Source organism: Heloderma suspectum, chromosome 6 (assembly GCF_057233095.1).
Source record: "Heloderma suspectum isolate Gila_16-S chromosome 6, 16-S_ref, whole genome shotgun sequence".
Classification (NCBI taxonomy): domain Eukaryota; kingdom Metazoa; phylum Chordata; class Lepidosauria; order Squamata; family Helodermatidae; genus Heloderma; species Heloderma suspectum.
The window spans coordinates 82,369,893-82,392,566 of NC_139463.1; the positions used below are offsets into that span (position 1 = coordinate 82,369,893).

Below are 22,674 nucleotides of genomic sequence, written 5' to 3' on the forward strand. Positions count from 1 at the left end.
TGTCTCTCCTGTGCTTCCTAGCTGCCACTCCTCTGCTTCAGGTAGGGATGGCAGAGAATTCCACCACGGATTTCAGTGAGGCCGAATGCACTGGCATTTGGCCCCCCGAAATCTGTGGCGGAACGGCCTGCCACCCCCCCACGGATCCCCCCAGGGACGAGACTTACCTGGGGCAGATGTTCCGGATGGTGGCAGCTCCAGCAGCAGCTTCGGCGGCAGCGCTGGTCTTTCGACTGGCTGCCACTGCTGCCATTTGCAGTCTGGTCTTTTCTTTTCTTTTTTTTACATAGACGTGATAGGCTATGTAAAGACTATCACGTTTGGGTTTTAAAAAAACAAACAACGCATATGCAAATGGCGGCGGCTACGGCAGCTGCCATTTGCATTCCTTATTTTTTGCCGTCTTAGTCTACGTAAATATTTACGTAGGCTAAAACGGGGAATCAAAAAGGAACGCAAATAGTGCCCACTACGCTATTTGTGTTCCCCTTAGTGATGTATGAAAGGGACTTACCTGGTCCCGCAGCTTGCTTCGCGGTGGGGGGGAGGCGCTTCGGTTCTCCCCCCGAAGTTCATGGAGGGGGGGAGGCGTCCTGCCTCGCCCGGCCAAAATTCAGGCCGGGGGGGGAGGCGCCCCGCCTCGCCCGGCCGAAATTCAGGCTGGGGAGAAGCGCCCCGTCTCCCTGGCCGCGAAAGAAAAAGGGGGGGGAAACATGATACGTTACATAACGATTAACGTAGCCTATCATGACTAGATTTCCAAAGTCAGCCGTGATAGGCTACGGTAATCGTTACGTAGCCTATCACGGGTGACTTTGAAAGAAAAAAAAAGTGTGTACGCAAATGGCGGCAATCTAGCTGTGATAGGCTACATTAATCATTACATAGCCTATCACTTTTTTTTTTTTACTTTATTTTGTAATGGCGGCGGCGGCAGCTGGTCGGAAGACCAGCCGCCGCCCACGCCCCCGACGAAACGCTGCCAAAACGCCACTGGGACCCGCCACCAGGAGGGACATTCGCAGGAGGTAAGTCCCATCCCGGGGTGGGCGGGGGGGAGAATTTCACCGCCAATTTCGGGGGGCCGAATGCATTGGCATTCAGCCTCCCCGAGATTCGGGGAGAAATTCACGGCCATCCCTAGTTCCCCTTTATTTTCGCCATAATATTCTATCTAAATATTTACGTAGACTAAGACGGCAAAAAATAAGGAATGCAAATGGCGGCTGCCATAGCCACCATTTGCATACGTGTTGTTGTTTTTTTTAACCCAGACGTGATAGGCTACATAAGTCTTTACGTAGCCTATCACGGTTGAATACAGGGATGCAAACGGCGGCAGCTATGGCAGCTGCCATGTGTGTCCCTGCTAGCCAGCGGCCGGATAACAACTTCCATGCTTGTGCCATGGTCCTTCTAATCTGGCTGATCTTTCCTTGCTCGGGCTGCTTCAGATATAGGGTCCATGATATCCTAATACTGGACAACTCTGGGATACAAAGCTTGCTATTGTTCCACATTCCATAAACTACTGGTAAGACTCTCCATCTGTCCCTTGTGCCCAGATGAATGATGACATCTCCCTAGACATACTGGGAGTTTGCTGTTCTGTAGGTAGTGTTTGTTTATTTTATTTGTACTTCACCTTTCCAGAAAAAAAAATGGTGTACACAACAGCTATCAGCATTTTGGGAGGAGGACTCTGCCTTCTGATTCCTTTGCCACATCCACCCTCTTGCTTCCCACATTGTAGAAAGTACTGCAGCAGCTCGTTCTCAAAGTTGCGAAAGCAACCTTGGATTACTTCAGGGAGGGAGAAAAGGGGCATTCCAGTGGGTGGGGGAGGGAGGAGAGAGAAGATGCTGGGATCTGCTGGATCCTATGGCCTCTCAAGCCCTGCCCATCCTGGCAGCGCAACTCCTTTAGATGGGGTCAGAGGCCCATCTAGAGGAAAAAATTGCAAAAGAGGGTGGAGAGGTGAAAATTACCTCCATCAGTCCTCCTGCCCTGCAGAAGCCCGGCAGTGCATAGGATACTCAGAAGCCTCTGAGATAGGAGACTTCCATCCAGTAGCACTGTGCCTTCCTATACCCACTTAGTTGGGAGTAAGCCCAATTGAACACAATGGGGCTTATTCCTGACTAGACATGTATAAGATTCCCCACCCCATAAGCAGTTTTTACCATGCAATCCTATATATGTCTACTCAGAAGAAAACCCCATTGAGTTCAGTGAGGCTTACTCCCAGGATTGCAGCCTTAATTTCATATATGTAACTAATGATACACATATTATTAGATACTAATATGCTACTGTTTAATGCCACTGTTTTTGTTTTGCTTTTCTTTTGGTAGGCTAGTAATTGTTGTGAGCTTATTTGCAAGACCATGGCTGTTTCTACATGAGGCATTTATTGGTCACTCATGGAAGTTTGCAGGCCCTATGCATGACATCGTCATCCTCCAGGGAACTTCTCGCTCTTTGCAATCTTTATCATGTTGGGTTTCCTGCTACGAATCATAGTAAATCTATGGTGTATTGATTAAATGGCACTTTATTGCAAATCATGCTATAATGCCATCTAATGGCATTATAATGAAATGTACAGAACTTGCCGAGAAAGTGGGGGAACCCACATGGAAAGGAGCCAATCGCACAAGGAATCTGGAAGCAGAAGTCCTGGCAAAGTTGTGGGTTTTTAGCCTGGTGTAGAAATGCTCCATATCATATGCTTTGCTTTATTTTTCACATTGTTGTTGTTGTTGTTGTTGTTGTTGTTGTTGCAGTTTGTCAGTTTAGCAACTTCCTCCTGCTTCCAACAGAACTTGCATTGTGTCCACAGTGTGAGGCACGGATAGTATCACGTACATTCCTATATCCACACATTCTCCATTTTTACAATCACTGCTCCCCTTTTTCCACCTTCATTGCTCCCTACCTCATACACGATTGTGGGAGTTCCTGCAGCTTTGTGTATCATTCAGGAAGTGTGTGAACTGGCATTTGATCTTTCCAAAATTAGGAAGCATTTCCTAATGTTTAGGTGGACTCAATTCTTCTTCAGTCAAACTGTGGCAAATCTTCTCATTAATCATGCCTCAACTGTCTTACTGGTGGCTTCTAAGGGACCTCTCAGACCAATTAAAGATGGTGGAATATTTTCCACTTTCATGAGCACAGTGTGCAGGCTTGGATGGCACTGCTGATAAGGCTGCCAAAAAGAGGATTCTTGTTTCCCTAGCTTTAAGCCCTAGAGTTTGATCCTTTGGAGATCAGGTTTCCCAGAGCTTGCAGATGGTGATGAAATGGGTTCATTTTATAAAGTACATGTATGAAAGACAAAATATCCATGTGCAAAGATAAAAACAGTGTTTACCTTTTGACCAACACTTGAGAATGTGTCAAACATTCATACCCAGTTTCTCTTTCATATGCCCATCTATCTATTACATGTTTCATTTTACTGTTTCCCCCCTACTCCTTGTTGCAGACTTGAAGAAACCAACTAGTTTCAGACATATGGTTTGCATCAGTGTGAGTATGATCATGCCATTGCATTACTGCATAATGTATTCCTTTTTTAAAACTAAACTTGCCTTGATTTTAGCTGTTTTCCCCCAGTTGTCTAAAAATGTGCAAAACATTTTAAAATATGTACTGCATTATATACACAGTTACCTTGAATGAGATCTTTTAATATGCATATTATTTCTTCCTTTTCAATTAGATAGCAAGAATATTTTTAAAAATATGTTTTAAAGATATGCCTATATGAGCATTTATTAGGGATTACACTGGCAAATGGCATTTTCTTTCTTCTATTCAGTCATACATATATAGCTCCTTGTGGATTATAATACTAGTTATACTATTATAATAGACATTTCACTGATTTATTACAGTTATTTCACATTTATTCTAAATTCTAAAAAAAAAATAATTGGGGGGGTATCTAATGGGTTGCATTCAATGTTGGGCTAACTTAAGTCCCATTCATTTCAACAGGTCTACTCCAAGTAGGACTAACACTGGTTCAACCCATAGTTTTATGCAATAATACTAATAATTAATAATAAGTTAATTTCAGCAACATGCTAATAATTTGTGTTGAGGACCTATCTGTGAAACAAGTAATACCAAAAGACATACTCTAATTTATTATGTATGCCACACACCAAATAACACCTGGAAATATTAGTACACCAGAAGGTAATTTGAATATGGATGAATGAAGCTATCAGTTTCTCTTTCTCCCACATCTGAATTTTTAAATCTCAAGAGTTTTTCCCTATCATTTATTAAGAAATTTTCATTTTTTAAAGTTCTTAAAAAATGACCCAAAATTCTCATGCACCCACACCAGCAAAGTTCGATTGACTGGTATAGCTATTCCTAGCATGGAAAGGATTATGTTGTGCTTGCCTGCCATGTAGCTGTTAAAGATGAGGACCCATTAGGAAAAGATGTGGTAACCCTAATTTAGCACCACCACAAACATGGTTGAATACATGTGCATTCCAAGACAGCCTTTTGAGCTAGCCCCTCAAAGCCTTCTAAGCCTGAATGGACAAATCTATCCATTTTGGTTTTTACCACAGTCACATTTTTTTAAAAAAGTGAATTTCTTCCCATCTTGTTTATGAAGAAATTTGAAGATTTTGGTAAGTTGGCATCAAAAACTAAACCACACAACATTTTCACACATCCCTAAATTAGAAAGATAGAGAAGATATGATGATGTCTTATATGGCAAAACTGCTGACTGGCGTACTGATGGTACTGAAGAAAAGGAAAGCATAGAAGATGTGGAGTTCAATACTATGCAATACTCTTCAGATGTAAGCTCACTCATTTAAACACTCATTTAAATATGCAATTTTTATTGCATAACAATAACCTGCTTTGATGTCTGCTATGAATACAAACAATACAATATAGCAGATGTTGAAATGTGATCCTTATTATTATTTCCTTACATCATAGGCTTCCTGTATTTCCATTGCTTTTGACTCTCATTCGGTCCCTGAAATGTTCCATCTGAGGGCTAAACTACACACTATGTTAAATATGTTGTTTACCTGTGTGTAAACATGTGGAACCTCCCCATCATGGTCCCGATTCAGACCTCACTTACACTTACACTAAGGTAAATAAAATTGTGAGGATCAGATGCACATACACACCATTTCAGGGGTAAACTACTTATTAACTACTATAGAGCCTTGTGATATAAACCTTTCTGTGCCAGACTTCCTACTAAAATCTCATACAACATATGTCAATATATAATACATTCACCTTGCAATAACAAAACTCTTTTATTTATTTATATTTGTGTGTGTTTTCCTTTCCACAGAGGAAGAATCAATCCTAAAATGGATTTTTCAAACCATACAACGAGTGAATTTATTATTGTAGGGTTCCCCAACCTGGAAAAGATCAGAGTTGCAGTATTTGTGCTAGTGTTAATCATATACACTTTCACAGTGATGGGGAACATGGTCATAATCATCATCATCAGGTATGAACCCTCTCTCCACACCCCCATGTACTTCTTCCTGGGCCAGTTTTCCTTGCTGGAGATCTGTTTTACCTCAGTCACAGTCCCAACGATATTGGCTGACCTCATAAGAGAAAAGAATGTTGTATCCTTCAGGAACTGCCTTGCCCAAATATATTTCTTCCATGCTCTTGGTGGCATTGAGTGCCTCCTTTTGGCTGCTATGGCATATGATAGATATGTGGCTATACGTTCTCCTCTAAGATATAACACAATCATGACTAGTGCTGTCTGTGGTCAGCTTGTGACATGGTCTTGCGTCAGTGGTTTGGTTCTACCATTAATACCAGTAATCCTCATATCTCGGCTCAACTACTGTGGGAGCAATGTGGTGGACCACTTCTTCTGTGACATCTTGCCATTGCTGAGGCTGGTTTGTAATAGGACCCAACTCAATGAGATGCTGAGTTTCTTCATCTGTTCCTTTATCCTTGTTGGCTCATTCCTGCTCACTGCAGTTTCTTATGCTGCCATCCTGATCACTGTTCTGAGCATTCGTTCTTCAGATGGACGCAAGAAGGCCTTCTCCACCTTTGCCTCCCACTTGTTGGTGGTTGTTATCTTCTATGGAACAATGATGTTCATCTATGTTAGGCCTACCCGCAACCTCTCGTTCAACATGGACCAGTTGGTGTCTGTGTTCTACTGCTTGGTCACTCCACTCTTAAATCCCATCATATACAGCCTCAGGAACAAGGAGGTGAAAGAAGCCCTTAAAAAAGTTGTATGTAGAAAAAGGGAAGAACTGAAGTGATGGGTGAGTGTTCTGGAGGAGGCTCAGATGAGATAGAATGGATGAACAGAAGTCATGCTCTCTGTACAGTTTTTATAATGCACCACATATAATGTCAAGTTACATTTTGTATGATAATATGTGCAGTGCAATCCTATACAAGTCTCATTAATTTCAGCGGGGCTTACTCCCGAGTAAATGGATTTAGGATTGCAGCCTTAGTGGCCAATATCATCAACACTTTACAACGCACCAAATAGAGTATGTTTAAAGTGATGCCTATGCATGTTTACTCAGAAGTAAGTCCAACTGATATTGATATGGAGCTTCTGTCCACATGTATATCTTGGATTTTAGTCTCTACAAGCTTGGTTGTATGCATATTTACTCATAAATAGGTCCCTCTGTATTCCTAAGGGAAAAAAGTTTAGGATTGCAGGCTTCATGATATACATTAATTGCATTGTCATTAACAAATAACAATCCAATATAATTTCAGATAAGGAAAGACAAATTCATCTCCTGCAAGGGGTGGGGGGGTGGGGAAATAAGTCAAAGAAAAATGTAAATTGTTCATTGTAAAAGTTTATCATTGAGAACTAAAGGATGGACATGGGCAATCATTTTCTCCAAGTGGTATTTTACCACAGTTTGCATGTAACCATTTGGTAAACGACCCTCCATCATCCTGCCAATTTTATCTTCCCCGTGTCTCAACATTTCTGAACATGTGCAGAAGTACACTAAATATATTAGTGCTGTTGTGAAATTTTCAAGCTTACTCCCCACTCCAGCCATTCACTGGGGGGAAGGGGTGAAAAGTGGTGGGAAATTTGGAGAAATTCTGTCGTGTGTGAAGCATTTGCACTTACTATCCTACCGTTATGTGTTTAGCAATTCAAGATATGCTGCTCTCTTCCACTGCTTCCCCAGCTGCCTGGAACACCTATGGGGAGACTGCATATTATGACATATTCTCATTTCCTGTAAGTGTGGACTGCAGAGCACCTGAAAATAGCATTGTTCTGTGTGTGTTTTTAAAGAAGTTAAAGGGCTTTTTGTGTATGTGTTTTAGTGTTTTTTTTTTAAAATATTGCACCGTTCTCCACAAGCACTCTCAAAAGTTCCATGACTTCAAAAGCACAAGTAAAGCTCTCCTCTTTGACAGCCTGTGCTTCCAAGAGTGCTGGGGATGGGAGAGAAATTTGTTTGGTTGGAATTTAAATGTAGGGATGTACAGACTGTGTAAAATTTGCTCTGTCTGTGTGTCGCAGATTGTCAGGCGCCTTTCATTCCATCATCCGCCCACAGACAGATGCATTTATTTTTTGTCATGCGGAAGTATTTACAGAAGTATTTACGGAAGTATTTACATAATTTACCTCGGTACGTAACATTTAGCGTATTGTCCCCCATTCCATTCAACATTTCCTCAGCAGAAACTTACATATTTTTCTGTGGATTCATATGAGTAAATATCGGGAAAGTTAAAAAAAAAATCATCCCAAAGTCCACAGACTCCATGTGGCCTGAGGGGGGGCGTTCCACAGTAGATTCCTCAGGTTGGATTCTTAGAAATCCAAGCTCATTTTAATCTGTCTCGAATTTATCCAGCATCCCTATTTAAATGTGAACTTACCTAATTTTGCTGTTTTTGAATCAATATGTGAACTGAAATTCAGTTATCCTTTAAAATTTTCACTTCTCTGAATTTTGCAATAAAGTTCTCTAATCAAAAATGGTACAAAATGTGTATATTAGCAAAAATAACATTAAAATTGTTTATTAGGAAATGTTAGGCAAACTGTTTCCAAAACTGTGCATATCATGCAAAATTCCATACATGAATGCATGTACTAGAGAAATACACTCAAAATAATATGAATTTTCAAGCAAACTTAAAAAAAAAAATCTCAAAGTTTGGGATGAATCAAACTTAAGCCTGAAAGAAAAAAAAAACACCCCAAGACAAACCAAAACTGACAGCTCCATTCATCCCTAAGGAAAGCCTGTGGGAGGAGGTCATGACATGATCTCCTCACATGGGCTTTCTGGGCAGCACATTAGGCAGTGGAGTGGTAGAGAGTAGCACAACATGGATTGTAAAAGGAAGGACATGAAGACACGGACACACACACACACACACCCCTCAGCGACACTGAAACAGCATTAAAGCAGAGATAAAAGCCCTACACCCCAGAATGTTGCTATGAAGTTCTCACACCCCACACAAAGACAGAGAAAAATGACAGCTGCTTTCACCTTAGGTGGAAAGTTAATTGGACTTGGTGGATGGGCTTTGACATATCCCTCAAACAAATGTCTCCTGCCAACTGGCAGGACACATTGATGACCAGCTTATTACGTGGTTACATGTATGCCATGGGAAGTTACTACTTTGGTTATGGTAGTATGCATTAATTCTACGTTTTTGGAGTATATTACTACAGTAGACTGTGTCAACTCAGCATTCAATTAAAGACATCTACCCTCTTCTATTTCATATGGCTAATAAAGGCAATCAAATGCCTGGGAGTAACTGGCTTTTCCTGACATCTCTGGAAGGCAACATTGTTTCTTTTCACCCATGGTTTTACTGCATAAATATGTTTGCCATTGTTCTAGACCCCACAGCTTCATTAGTGGAATACTCCCATGAGCTTCTCTTAAGTGTTAAATTGCATTAAGTGTAGAAGGACGTGAATGAAAACACCTTTCTTTGCAACATCACAGAGCACTGCTTTGAAGCCAGAAACAACACTTCTTCTGTGGACATAGTGCAGTTTTGTATAAGTGAGTACGTCTGGAACTAATTTGCTCTTTGGATTAACTGAGAACAAGTCTAAGTGCTTATCTCTCATGTTAATATGGACTGAAAGGAATGCATTGCATGGGGAGAGATGATGGGGGGTGGCTACTGGTCTGCATATGGTAGCACTCCTCTCTCTCTCTCTCTCTCTCTCTCTCTCTCAATCTCTCTCTCTCAATCTCTCTCTCTTTTAATATGAAACTCCTTGACATTTCCTCTATGTGGGGGTCTCCATACATGGTCTCCATGTGGTCATGGGGAGTGGGAACCAAAAAGTAAATCCATTTTGCACCTCTGTCTTAAAGAACTGCAGTCAGGACTGGAGCTAGTGTTCAATGGCCTCATACTGAAGAAACAGTGTTAGGTTAGTAGGCACAGGTTAAAAGAGCTAGCAAGATCACCAGAGACCAGACTAAAAGACGGATGATTGGCTTGGCTCACTTACTTGGGTTACCTGAAGAGAACTGGACAGGCACCATGGTGCAGCACTACTTTTTAATTTCTCCTTTTTGTATATATTAAACTTCACTCTTCTATTAATCCTCTGTTCATATGACCAATGTCTCTTGCTTATATCAAATGCATAATATAAGTCAGCCTTCCCCAACCTGGGTACCTCCAGATGTTCTGGACTACAATGCCTGTCAGCTCCAGCCAGCTTGGACAATGGTCAGGGATGTTGAGAAAACATCTGGAGGAGCTGAGGTTGTGGAAGGCTGACATAATTAGAGAAGGGTTTAAATCTAGTGCAGAAATTCTGCATCCCAAATTTGGGGTTGGATATTTGCAGAATTTCCAGACCTACAATCAGAATATGCATAGACAGGGGGCTTCCTGGGTTCTGGGATGTCTCCTGGAATTCATTGGGAACTGCTAGGCTTGAACACAAAGGGTTGGATCCAGACATAATCATGCTAGAACAGAGTCTACAAACAGGGTGTGTCCTGAATATCACAGGCCAAGAACTTCATGCCAGGGGCTTCTTGCAAAGCTGTTTTTCTTCTTCATTTAGCATATTGACACAAACTTCTGTTTAATGGGTTGGTTCCAGATGCAGTCATACTTAGAGCAGACTCCACTGAAATAAATGGGAATTAACTTAACTTGTCTAATTTGGCAAATTGCCGGTGGTGCAATGCGCAACTAATGCTTCTTTTAAAGATACGTTTTGACAATGTTCAGTAGTTGCTTCTTTTTGGGAGGAGGTTATTACACAGATACTGGAACAGCCTTTAGTATTTGCTTTGATATTTAATATACATGATCTTTTAATTTTTTTTTGCATATTGCATATATTTTTACACTGGAAGGATAAATGCTCACCTCCTAGAATACAATGGATAGAGGACCTTATAATGCCTTCAGCATTTGAACAGGTGGCATATAGACAGCACCTTCATGGATACTTATTTGGATATCTGGTTCACTTTTATTGAAACCTATGTATAATTGCTAGTAAGTTGTATTTTCATATGTATGCATTTCATACGTATTCATTGTTATGGATATATACAAATTCATATATGTATGTATATGTATGTATATGTATGTGCGTGTGTGTGTGTATACACACACACACACACACATATAAACTCAAATAAATAAATAATAAGAAGTATGACTAAATCTGGATCCAACTGAATGAGTCAAAATTACAATCTAAATTCCAGAATGATATAAAATAATTCCATTTTTTTTTTCCAAAATTGAAACTGAATGAAGGGTCCTTTTCACATTTTATCATACTATCAGTTTATTTATTTCAGAACTTGGAAGGATTTAATAAGCCATTTTCTAATGGTTGGTAATATAGGAGCTTTCTGATGTCTGGCTAACATAATTCTAGAAGCAATCAGACATTGTATTGGAAGGTCAACTGTCAGATGATAAAAGGGTACCCTAAAAATGAATGTAGAATGGCTGATGTATGGAAAGAAGGGCAGGAGGGCAGGTGTTTACAAGCCAAATTGATTTTGGTGCATAAGGAGATGAGGTAGTGTATTCTATGAATTGCAATACCTGTGAACTCCTCTTGGACAATAAGTGTAGAGTAATCTTTAGCACTTCAGTTACAAGCATATTATTACAGATATGCCATAGACAAAGCCATGACTGGGAACATGTTCATATAATTTCCTTATCTCTAAGAGTTTAAACCTGACACTGGTAGTGAAGAAATGTCTAAACCCTTATTCTTTTATCTATAATATTCAGATTAGACATCATGAGCTCATTGTGCTCTGAGAATCAAACATCCATAACAGAATTCATACTGCTGGGATTTGTAAATACGACACAAGGAAAGGCCTTCCTCATCGTTCTCTTTCTCAGTATGTATACTATGTGCTTCCTGGGGAATTCACTCATACTCATTGTCATTGTGCTAAATCCGTCTCTCCATACTCCCATGTATTTCTTTCTTGGCAACCTCTCTTTCTTAGGTATCTGTTACATCTCTGTGACTGTACCCAAAATGGTAGCAGACCTTTGGGTTCCATTTCCAGGCATTTCCTTCATGGGGTGTGCAGCACAGATGTATTTCCTTATCTCCTTGGAGGGTGCTGAGGGATTCCTTCTGGCCTCTATGGCTCTGGACCGCTTCTTTGCTATATGCCAGCCATTGGTCTATGGCAGACTCATGAATAAACGGACCTGTCTCCAGCTGGCTGCCACATCTTGGTTTTGTGGCTTCCTTAATTCTTCTCTCCACACAGCACTTACATTCCAACTGTCTTTCTGCAGATCTAATGGGATCAGCCATTTTTTCTGTGACATCCCTCCATTGTTGAGTATCTCCTGCTCTGACACAGCAATGAATGAAGTTGCCCTTTTCACAATGGGTGTATTTGTAGGTTTTAGCCCTTTCGTCTTCATTTTGGTCTCCTACTCTTTGATCCTTCATGCCGTGTTGAGCAAGCAGCAAAAAGGACAGCGCCACAAAGCCATTTCCACCTGTGTATCGCATGTTACAGTTGTGATCATGTTTTATGGCTCAGGCATCTTCACATATTTCCATCCTATTTCCAGCTACTCATTGGAAAATGACCAGTTTGTGGGGGTTCTATATAATGTCATAACACCAACACTCAACCCTGTCATCTACAGCTTACGGAACAAGGAAGTGAAAATGGCGATGAGGAAGTTTATACTGAAAGAACATTCTCCCTTGCAGTGTAGAAGCTTCCATAACAACTAAGTTGAACTGAGACCCCCTCCACCCAGTGCACACAAACAGACAAAAAAAAGTGAAGAGCAGAAGAACAGCCAACGACTATGAGTTGGATCCAGATTTAGGGATGTGCAGCAGCTTGGCTGGTGGGAGTGAGTTTCTCTGCCCGTCCTCCCAAAGGAAGCCCCTCCAGACCCCTAAAATGTTGCATAAATGGCTGGGGTGGCTGCCGAAAGGGTAGATTGTGATTGAGAGGGTTTAGAGAAAGGGGGATCCAGAAAATTGGGCAGCAGGAAATCACCTCATGGAAGGTGTGCCGGTCCAATTTTCAGGGATCCCACCCCCCTTTCCCCTGCATCTTGTGGTTCCTTTGTCTGGGGGAGGGGATCACATAGTTTGTGATGAGTTGGGATGAGGGATGCTGAATAACTATTACTGAGCGTTGGAACTTCTCTGTTTCAGCTATAGCTCTCCATTCCTGAACTTAAATGTTGTTGCTCTTTCTTCTGTTTCTCAGTGCTTTTCTACATGAGGCATTTGTTGTACACTCATTTCCTACTCAGAGTTCTTTATGGATTCTTTAGATGGTATAGTGACCTTCCAGTTACACGTTTGTTTGTAAACAGTACTTTCTGTGAGTTTTTTTAGAGCAGGGAAAATAGGGCATTATTTTTGATGGCAAAAAGAAGTGTGGTTTCCTCTTGTGTATTTGCACTTTTCTGCTGTACCACAGTGCCTCATAGAAGTTAAGTAGTGGAACAGCAGGCAAGGGAACACAGCTCATGCAGAATTCGTCAATTCTGTGATGAAACCAAAGGTGGATGCAGTGGATTAACAGCTTTGTGCAGAAAAGCCCTCTTTGATATTTTTCTATTTTGCTATAGGGTGCTAAATGTTCCCAAAATAAAAAGTAAAATGCAATGCAATCAATGTCTCCTGACCCTTAGTTTCAAAACATGAATTTGATGCCCTGTACGAGTCAGTAGTGAGCATTAAAGAAAAAGAAAAAAAAGGAAATATATTTATTAAGCTAGTAGATTTGAGTATAGGAATTTCAGTCTTGGCATATACATTCATAGATGGCCTCTTTATGGCCACAATCTATGTAAGTTTTAATTACCTGAAGAAGAAGAGTCGCCATTTAAAAAGAAAATGGCAACTCCCTCCAAGACAGCAATGGCTGTAGGTGACCTCCATGGGTCCAGGTAAGGAGCAGGGGCCTTGCGAGCTGGGTGGGCAGTTGTTCAGATCGGCCCAAAGCAGCCCAAAGCACTTTGGATCAATCTGATGTTTCAGCCTGACCCACTCCAGAACTGGACCGCTTCAGTCCAAATCACCCCCTCCAGTTCGGGATTCAGACTGAAGTGGTGTGCAGCCCTATAACATTCCTGCAAAGATTCCATCTTGAGACTTAAACATGACTATTCTATCTACCATTCTTCTGCTTCATATAAACCTATACTGATCTAAATTATTGGAGTGTTGCTCCTTGTGAAGCCAAAAGGGCACCACCCACACACAAGAGGGAGGAATTAGCAGGCCTGGATAGGGATGTCATAAGCATCCATCCGGGGGTGGAGTCTGATGGACTCCCTCCTGCTCGGCCCCCCAGACTCAGCTTGCTGAGTCCCTACCCCCACCCACCGAGCTGCCAGGACTTACAGTCCCGCCCATGAACATCCGCAACCAAGTCACAAGTGGTGTCTTCCTGTTTTTCCTAAATTAAATCTTGCACACAATGGCCGTCAATTTCCAGCCAGCCACTGTGTTCAAGATTAAATTAAAGAGTGCTGGGGGCTGGTCACTGAGGCCCTTCTTCCATGTGCCCAGCCCTTGACAGCCAGCGTGAGGAAGGAGGGTGACCGCAGCACCCCGGTGCTCTCACCCTGGCCTCCTTTAGAGTAGGCCAGGGTGAGAGGCTGGGGCCTGGCTATGCCTAGGACTCAGTAATCAAGCCCTTGTGTGCATAAAGCACAAGGGCTTGACTGGAGTCCTTGGCGTGGAGAGGAGGTCCAGCTTGCACAGCTCACGGGTGGGGGAGTGAGCAGGGAGGCTCACCGAGCAGGCCCGGTCTGTCTGAGCTGCAGGGGAGGCAGCTTGTCAAACTCCCCCTGCCCCAGACAGAGATGGGCTTGTCCATTCCTAGGCCTGGGAAACCCCAGAAGTACAACAATTTGAGAGGGGGAACTCTAAGAGGCAAATCAACCCTAAAGTAGGGATGGCAGAGAATTCTGCCACGGATCTCGGTGAGGCCGAATGCCAGTGTATTGCCGGGATGAGACTTACCTGGGGCGAATCTTCCGGGCTCCGGAGGCGGCTGGACTTCTGACCAACTGCCGCCGCCACCATTTCCAGTCTTGTTATTTTTTTTTTAAAAAAAGACATGATAGGCTACATAAAGATTTACATAGCCTATCATGGCTGGGTTTTTTTAAAAAACAAGCATGACGTGATAGGCTACGTAAATCTTTCCGTAGCCTATCATGGCTGGGTGGGTTTAAAAAACAAAAACCGCATACGCAAATGGCGGCGGCTATGGCCACCACCATTTGCGTTCCTTATTTTGGACCATCTTAGTCTACGTAAATATTTACGTAGACTAAGATGGCAAAAATAAGGGGAATGCAAATAGCGTCCACTACGCTATTTGTGTTACCCTTATTTTCGTTGCCTTAGTCTACGCAAATATTTATGTAGATTAAGACGGTAAAAATAAGGAACGCAAATGGCGGCGGCTGTAGCCGCCGCCATTTGCATATGCGGGTTGTTGTGTTTTTTTCCCCAGAGCCCTCCGCAGCCAGAAATCCGGCTGCAGACAGCTCTGGCCTGGCTGGGCCTGGCAGGCTGCTCCTTGGAGCTGCCGCGGAGCACAACCGGCCGTGGAGGATTCCGGGGGGGAGGAACGGAGCGCCTCCCCCCCCATCGAGGATTCCGGGGGGAGGGACGGAACTCCTCCCCCCACCACCATCAACATAATCCATGAAAGGTAAGTGACTTTCGTACATCCCTACCCTAAAGCCAGTGTGATGTATTGGTTAGATTGTTGAACTGAAACTCAGGAGATCCAGGTTCTAGCCCCCACTTGGACAAAGGGTGACTTTGGGCCATTCACTGGCTCTCAGCGTAGTGTACCTCACAGGGTGGTGAAGATAAAATGGAGAGGAGGATTATATAAGCTGCCTTGGGTTCCTGAGGGAAAAGGTGGTATAGAAAAATATAAACAACAACCCAAAGGAGCCCAATGAGGACTAAGCATGTTGAGTGTGCGTGGAATGCTGATTGACAGTTTGGGGAGGGGTGGGGACAGAGTATCCTGGAAAAATATATGACTGAACAGGATCACTCCACAGTACAATGCTTTGCCACAGGTCCCATTAGTATATGCTAGTCCTAAGGAGTAATTATGGAGTCACGTGCCACTATTTCACTCTTTAGAACATGTTATGACAATGTCACATTGGTAATCTATGTTTAAAAGTAGTTCTGGGGAAATAAGGTGTCTCAGCTTGTTCCCTCACATAATTTATTAATGCTTCCAATATTTTGATACTGCATTTCTTCTCCCTTAAGACACAGACAGTCCAAAATTTTCATGACCTGTTGTTGTTTTTTAGAACAGTCATGGTCCTATCAGGATCAGATGTATCTTTTTGACAGTTTCTGAATTAAAAACAAAACAAAACAAATGTGTCCCCACACATGCTGGCTTCTCTTCAGAGGTCTGAAGTAAGAATGGGTGAATGAGCGATGTTCAAAATCATCCAGATTCTCCAAAAATTGTCTCGCTGCCTATGTCATGCCCAGTGCCCATTTGTGTTTGTGATTACTGCTCACTCTGCATGAATGGAAAACTTGCACAAATCGAGCAGCGATTGAATGGGAGACTTACGCAAATTTCCCCAAATCTGCACAGATTTCCTAATTTGAGCAGCTTTCCTCTGTAGACTAAAGCAGGGCTGATTCAATCCACAAAGGATATTTGCGCAAATGAGGAAATTTGCACAAATGGGGAAATTTGCGCAAATTGAACTGGGAACCGGGAACGAAATAAACACATGTTCAACAATTTACAAATATTTTTGGAGGACACTTGTCCACAGTCATGTTGATGTTTGGAGTTTCGAACTGGGTATGCCTGCATGTTTTGCGAGCAAAAATGACATTCTCATGCATCCCTAGTCTGAAGAGTCTTTTTAAGAACATTTGGCTGAAAGCACTGAGACACTTCCCCATGACTGGGAATCCTGATAACACAAGGGGCTCCCAATTTCAGGGAGGCATCTAAACGTGCTCAGCAAAATGTACTTAGAAACAGAAAGGACGAGCCCACATGAGTGGGAACATTGGAGATGAGGTTTATGTATGCATCCCCACTGAATAAGGCTGAAGAGAAACCCACACACCTTTCATACAAACAAAATATACAAGTGTGATAGAGGTTGCCAGTAGGAACGTTTACATGACACCCCCATTCCATACACCCAGTGCTGTGAACTCGTGAGGAAGTGTGCTTGCATCTGTTTGCCACACATTCAGCAGTAATGAGAAAAAATACCGTGTGTATGTACTGTGGCCATTTAAAGTTTCTGGTTGGTTGGAAGAGCCCTACTCATTAATAGTGAATTTGGGCTGCTAGTCACTGAATGCAAGCAGGGAGCTGTGTGAAGAAGACCCCTACTCCCTTCTGAAGATCCTATCCCCTACCACCAATTCACTAAGCAACTGACTGGGATTTGTGTAATCATGATGACAAGAGCAGAAACAATAGCAACAGGGTTGTGAGGGACAGAGGAAGGACTTGGAGGGTGAAAGATTGTGTGTGTGTGTGTGTGTGTGTGAGAGAGAGAGAGAGAGAGAGAATATGCTATATGATGCCGCATTCTCAAATGAAATTAGGGGTGTACGAAACCCTGCTTACCTGGCTCCGCCGGGTTCCGCTGGGGGGGGAGGCGCTCTGTCCCTCCCCCCAGAATCCTCGACAGGGGGAGGTGCTCCGGTCACCCCCCCCCCGGAATCCTGCCTGGCTGGCTCCGCTCCGCGGCGATTCCGCAGAGACACCGTCCGGCTCTGCCCGCGGCCGTACATCTGGCCGCTTGGCAGCAGGGATGCAAATGGTGGTGGCCGTAGCCGCCACCACTTGCATCCCTGTAGTGAGCCATGATAGGCTACATAAGTATTTACATAGCCTATCATGGCAGGCTTAAAAAAAAAAAAACGCATACACAAATTGCGGCAGCTACAGCAGCCACCATTTGCGTTCTGTATTTTTTGCCATTTTAGCCTACGTAAATATTTACATAGGCTATTATGGTGAAATAAAGTGGAACGTAAATGACGTAGTGGGCGCCATTTGTGTTCCCCTTTTTTTGGCCGTAATAACCTACGTAAATATTTACATAGGCTAAAATGGCAAAAAATACAGAACGCAAATGGCGGCTGCCGTAGCTGCCACCATTTGCGTACGCGTTTTTCTTTTTTTAAATACTTACGTAGCCTATCACGGCCTCCGCAGGGACACAAAAGGCGTCCCTGCATTAGCCGTGATAGGCTACGTATGTATTTACATAGCCTTTCACGGCCATGAAGAAGAAGCGAAGTCAGATTCGCCAATGGGAACAGGTAAGTGCTCCGTTTTGCATGACTTTCATGGGTTAGGGGGGCGGGGGCTTTGTCCCACCCAACTTTCATGGGTTGGGGGAGGCAGGGGCTTTGTCCCGCCCAACTTTCATGGGTTGGGGGAGGCGGGGGCTTTGTCCCGCCCAACTTTCATGGGTTGGGGGAGGCGGGTGCTTCGTTCCGCGATGGATTTCGGGGGGCCGAATGCACTTACATTTGGCCTCACTGAGATCCGTCACGGAATTCTCTGACATCCCTAAGTGAAATGGTTCACTGCCGAGTATGAGAGAGGACTGGATTCCTGACAGAGCTTCAAGCGCCTGTGTAAGAACAGGAGGGTTTATAAAGAGCGGGGAAGAAGCCTTTGCATGAGAGGCCCCAAATGACAGAAAAAGTGCTGTGGCAGCTCCTGCACTGGATGGATACTGAATTAGCTAGACTAGTGATAGATATTGATACAAGGTGTTATTTTACCAAGTCCATTCAATGTATTCTAAGTAGGGATATATGAGAAATGTTTTTCAGTTCGTTTTTGTTCAGGATTTACCTAATTCGCACCTTTCAGATGGAACACGGACTCAGATGCAATCAGCGGTCAAAGTCTGTACATTCTGAGCTTGCAATGTGTTTTGTGGACCCCCCCAAAAAAAGTGTTCAACAATATTCATAGATTTGAAAAATGCCCATAAAAAATGTGTACTTTGGAAAGATGTGCTCAACTATGCATTAATCAATGAGAGAAGAATGCATACATTTCAAAGAGGTGCACAGTGGATTCATAAATTTGGAAAAATACACATGAAAATACACTCAGAATTTAATGTGAAAAACAAACACAAAGCTTGTCCTCTGATACGCACTTGAGTTGGAATGAGCTTTGAGATGGAATTTGGAGAATGTTGGCGAGTTTGAGTTTTGCTGCTTTGCACATCATCCCTAATTCGAAGTAACAGACCACCAAACATATCTTCCTGATGTTGAGAGCCCTTCTTCCCATGGAAGTGATAGGTGATTTTGTGATGGAACTGTCAGTCCTGTTTACAAAGGCTACAACAGGTGATGAGACTCCCATGAATTATTAGTACTTCCTGGTATCTCTACGGGAAAATTTCTTATGACCTGCAATTTACTACATTACTCTTTACTGTAGTTCTATGCCCAATGGATGTTATTATTGAGATATGCCCAACAGCATCCCTTAGGAATTAGTTTCCCTCAAGAATTTGATGGCATATATGAGAATATTTTGGCTTGCTGCATCATGGTACACTGCTCTGAAGCAAGAAAAACATTTTTGTTCCTTCTACAAAGTAAGGGTTTGGTCAGTGGGGTATGTTTGTTGCATATAAATGAGTCAGTTCAGTCTGGTTTTTTGATTGAGAAGAATATAAAGAGTCTTGCTTAATTCACATTAGAACAATGAAACAAATGAATTACACACTTCAGAGAATCAGCTTTTGTGCAACTGTATTAAATGTGTGGTTTCTTTCTGTAAAAGAGAGGAGTTGGATTATGGGGAGGGCAACAGGATGCTATTCTATTAGGAGCATCCCAAATGTAAGTTAGGAGTTAGGACAACATCTCTTTTGTTGTATTTTAAGTATAGAACTTCTTCATATGGCAAGAACTTCATATGGCAAGAACAGTGTAGAGTGTGGATAAGTTATGCTTGGAAGGGATGGCTGGGTTAAGGATTTTTTAGCCCAGCATTTTAGGCCAAAGTAATACAAGAAACTTGAGTAGCATAGCCTGAAAATCATAATGGTTCCCATTACAACTACGGACATATAGTAGAAATATTAGTTAAAGGCATACCAGGGGTGTGATATGCTTTCCGTGTATCTATTCTATTCTGCATTCTTTAGTAATTATGATGTCTAATGTGGAAATGCCATAAACATCACTCTTCTACTTATAATATTCAGATTAATTATCATGAGCTTCCCTTGTACTGAGAATCAGACATCTGTCATGGAATTCATACTCTTGGGATTTAAACATATTAAACAAGGAAAGAGTTTCCTTGCCATCCTCTTTCTCACTATGTATACCATCTGCTTCTTGGGAAACTCACTCATAATCACTGTGTCTGTGTTAAACCAGTCTCTCCACACTCCCATGTATTTCTTTCTTGGCAATCTATCTTTCCTTGATATCTGTTATATCTCTGTAACAGTACCAAAAGTGTTGGCAGACCTTTGGGTTCAATGTCCGGGCATTTCTTTAATGGGCTGTGCTGCACAGTTGTATTTCCTTGTTGCCTTAGTGGGCACTGAAGGATTCCTTCTGGCTTCAATGGCTCTGGACCACTACTTTGCTATATGTTGCCCATTGGTCTATGACAGGCTCATGAATAAATGGACCTGCCTCCTGCTGGCTGCCATATCCTGGGCTTGTGGCTTCCTCAATGCTTCTCTCCACACAGCGCTAACATTTCGTTTGTCTTTCTGTCCATCAAATGGGATCAGCCACTTTTTCTGTGACATCCCTCCCTTGCTGAGTATTTCATGCTCTGATACATCAATCAATGAAGTTGCTCTTTTCACAGTGGGTGTGTTTATAGGGCTTAGCCCTTTCTTCTTCACTCTGGTCTCCTATGCTTTCATCCTTCATGCCATTTTAAGCAACCGAGAGAAAGGACAGCATCACAAAGCCATTTCCACCTGCACATCTCATCTCACAGTTGTGATTCTGTTCTATGGTTCTGGCATCTTCACATATTTCCGACCAACCTCAAGCTACTCACTGGAAAGGGACCAGCTTGTGGGAGTTTTATACAATATCTTAACACCAACACTCAATCCAATCATCTACAGCCTACGGAACAAGGAAGTGAAATTGGCAATGAAGAAGTTGATAAGGGAGATGATGTTTCCTCCTGGAATTTAGTTTCATCCACAACAACTGGATTGATTGATATCCATTTGACCCAAATGACGGTGTGAAGAGTGGAAGACTAAGACGAGACCATGGAATCTTTATATGGAATATGTCATCACACAGCTTGTGGTGTTATGAATTGACAGATGTTGTGACTCCTCTGCCTCAACCTGAGTTCTGCATTCCATGCCAAATCTCCCAGTTGTTGGTTGGTTTGTCCATTTGTCATTAATTTGCTTTATCCTGTTTTTATATGGGCTGCAGGTGGTCCCCCCCCAAAAAAAAGACAAAAGACAATTAGCATCCACCCTGTACATTTCCAATGGGAAATTTCTGTTTAGTGAATGTCAGTACAGAATATTGTACACAGATCATAGAGCAGAATAGGTTAGATGGATTGAGCATGACTTTGAGCACTTTGTATTAAGGAATGTGGGAAACTCACAGTTTTAGCAAACTTCTATTCCCTCCCCCCTACCCCCAAACTTACTGTTTTAAGAGAAACCCAAGTGTACTTTAAGGTCTGACTTTGTCTCATCATATCTCATTGGGTGATTCTCATCTGAATTCTTAACAGAAAGAACTTCCTGTTGCTGTATTCAGTCTATATGAGCTTTAGTTCTGGAGAGGGCTGGATGTTCCTGATCTCGTCTGATCTCGGAAGCTAAGCAAGGTCAGCTCTGGTTAGTACTTGGATGGGAGACCTACTGGGAATCAGGCTTCCTGCATTGAGCAGGGGGTTGGACTCAATGGTCTTGTAGGCCCTTTCCAACCCTGTGATTCTGTGAGTTACATGTGGAGAGACCTATGTTTAAAAATTGTGGTAGACATGGCCTGTTTCCCAGTGCATTGTGGAGACATTTATTATGTTTTGTAAAAAGTATAATAAAGGACTGCTGGTTGATTATTGACAAAACAAGATGGTAACTCTTCAAAGATATATGCATACTCCTGCAAAGCCTTGTGGATCATTAAAGCAACAAAATGAATTTTCCCCAACCAAATGCATGTGTGTGTGTGTGGGGCGGGGAGGGGAGGGGGCATAAACTAAAACCTTCCATAATCAACACATATGTGAGAAGTTGAAAGCTGTTTTTATTGTTCTTAACATTGGTAAACGTTTCGGTTGCTAAAATGCCATTCTTGATACCAAAGGCTCTGGAATGGGCAGGAGTCTACCCAGAGCTTGCAACACAAACACACTCACAACTTTGTATGCCTCTGTGGTGGCCTCTTGCCCACAAAAGCTGCCAGATAGGGATGTCAGAGAATTCCGCCATGGATCTCGTTGAGGCCGAATGCCAGTGCATTCGGCCCCCCGAACTCTGTGGTGGAACAGTCTGCCACCCCCCCTGTGGATCCCCCCCAGGACGAGACTTACCTGGGGCAGATCTTCCAGGAGGTGGCGGCTCCAGCGGCGGCTTCGGTGGTGGTGGCTGGTCTTCCGACCGGCTGCCGCCGCCACCATTTACAGTCTTGTAAAAAAACACACACACACACACACAAAATGACGTGATAGGCTACGTAAAGATTTATGTAGCCTATCATGGATGGGTTTAAAAAAAAAACCGCGTACGCAAATGGCGATGGCTATGGCCGCTGCCATTTGCATTCCTTATTTTTGGCCGTCTTAGTCTATGTAAATATTTACGTAGACTATGACGGCGAAAATAAAGAGGAATGCAAATAGCGTAGCGGGCGTTATTTGCATCCCTTTTTGATTTGCCATTTTAGCCTACACCGCTGACATTTGCGTACGCCATTTTTTGTTGTTGTTTTTCCCAGAGCCCTCCGCGGCCAGAAATCCGGCTACGGATGGCTCTGGCCTGGCTGGGCCTGGTCGGCTTCTCCGCAGAGCTGCTGCAGAGCGCAGCCGGCAGTGCAGGATTCTGGGGGGGAGGAATGGA

The 22,674-nt window shown here is 42.8% G+C and overlaps 3 protein-coding genes across 3 annotated transcripts; all 3 read left to right on the plus strand.

Moving 5' to 3' along the window:
• Nucleotides 1-5,375: 5,375 nt before the first annotated feature.
• LOC146341498 (olfactory receptor 5AS1-like) lies at nt 5,376-6,314 on the plus strand. Its single transcript, XM_084808359.1, has one exon. The coding sequence runs from the start codon at nt 5,376-5,378 to the stop codon at nt 6,312-6,314; it is 939 nt and encodes a 312-aa protein (XP_084664485.1).
• A 5,012-nt stretch (nt 6,315-11,326) lies between these two features.
• LOC146341499 (olfactory receptor 5V1-like) lies at nt 11,327-12,298 on the plus strand. Its single transcript, XM_084807494.1, has one exon. The coding sequence runs from the start codon at nt 11,327-11,329 to the stop codon at nt 12,296-12,298; it is 972 nt and encodes a 323-aa protein (XP_084663620.1).
• A 7,524-nt stretch (nt 12,299-19,822) lies between these two features.
• LOC146341500 (olfactory receptor 5V1-like) lies at nt 19,823-20,776 on the plus strand. The gene has a single exon (XM_084807495.1). It carries the CDS (start codon nt 19,823-19,825, stop codon nt 20,774-20,776), a length of 954 nt encoding a protein of 317 aa, XP_084663621.1.
• Nucleotides 20,777-22,674: the final 1,898 nt, after the last annotated feature.

Excerpts from the sequence above, each read along its gene's own strand:
- LOC146341498 (XM_084808359.1), top strand. The coding sequence starts at position 5,376 with ATGGATTTTTCAAACCATACAACGAGTGAATTTATTATTGTAGGGTTC.
- LOC146341499 (XM_084807494.1), top strand. The coding sequence starts at position 11,327 with ATGAGCTCATTGTGCTCTGAGAATCAAACATCCATAACAGAATTCATA.
- LOC146341500 (XM_084807495.1), top strand. The coding sequence starts at position 19,823 with ATGAGCTTCCCTTGTACTGAGAATCAGACATCTGTCATGGAATTCATA.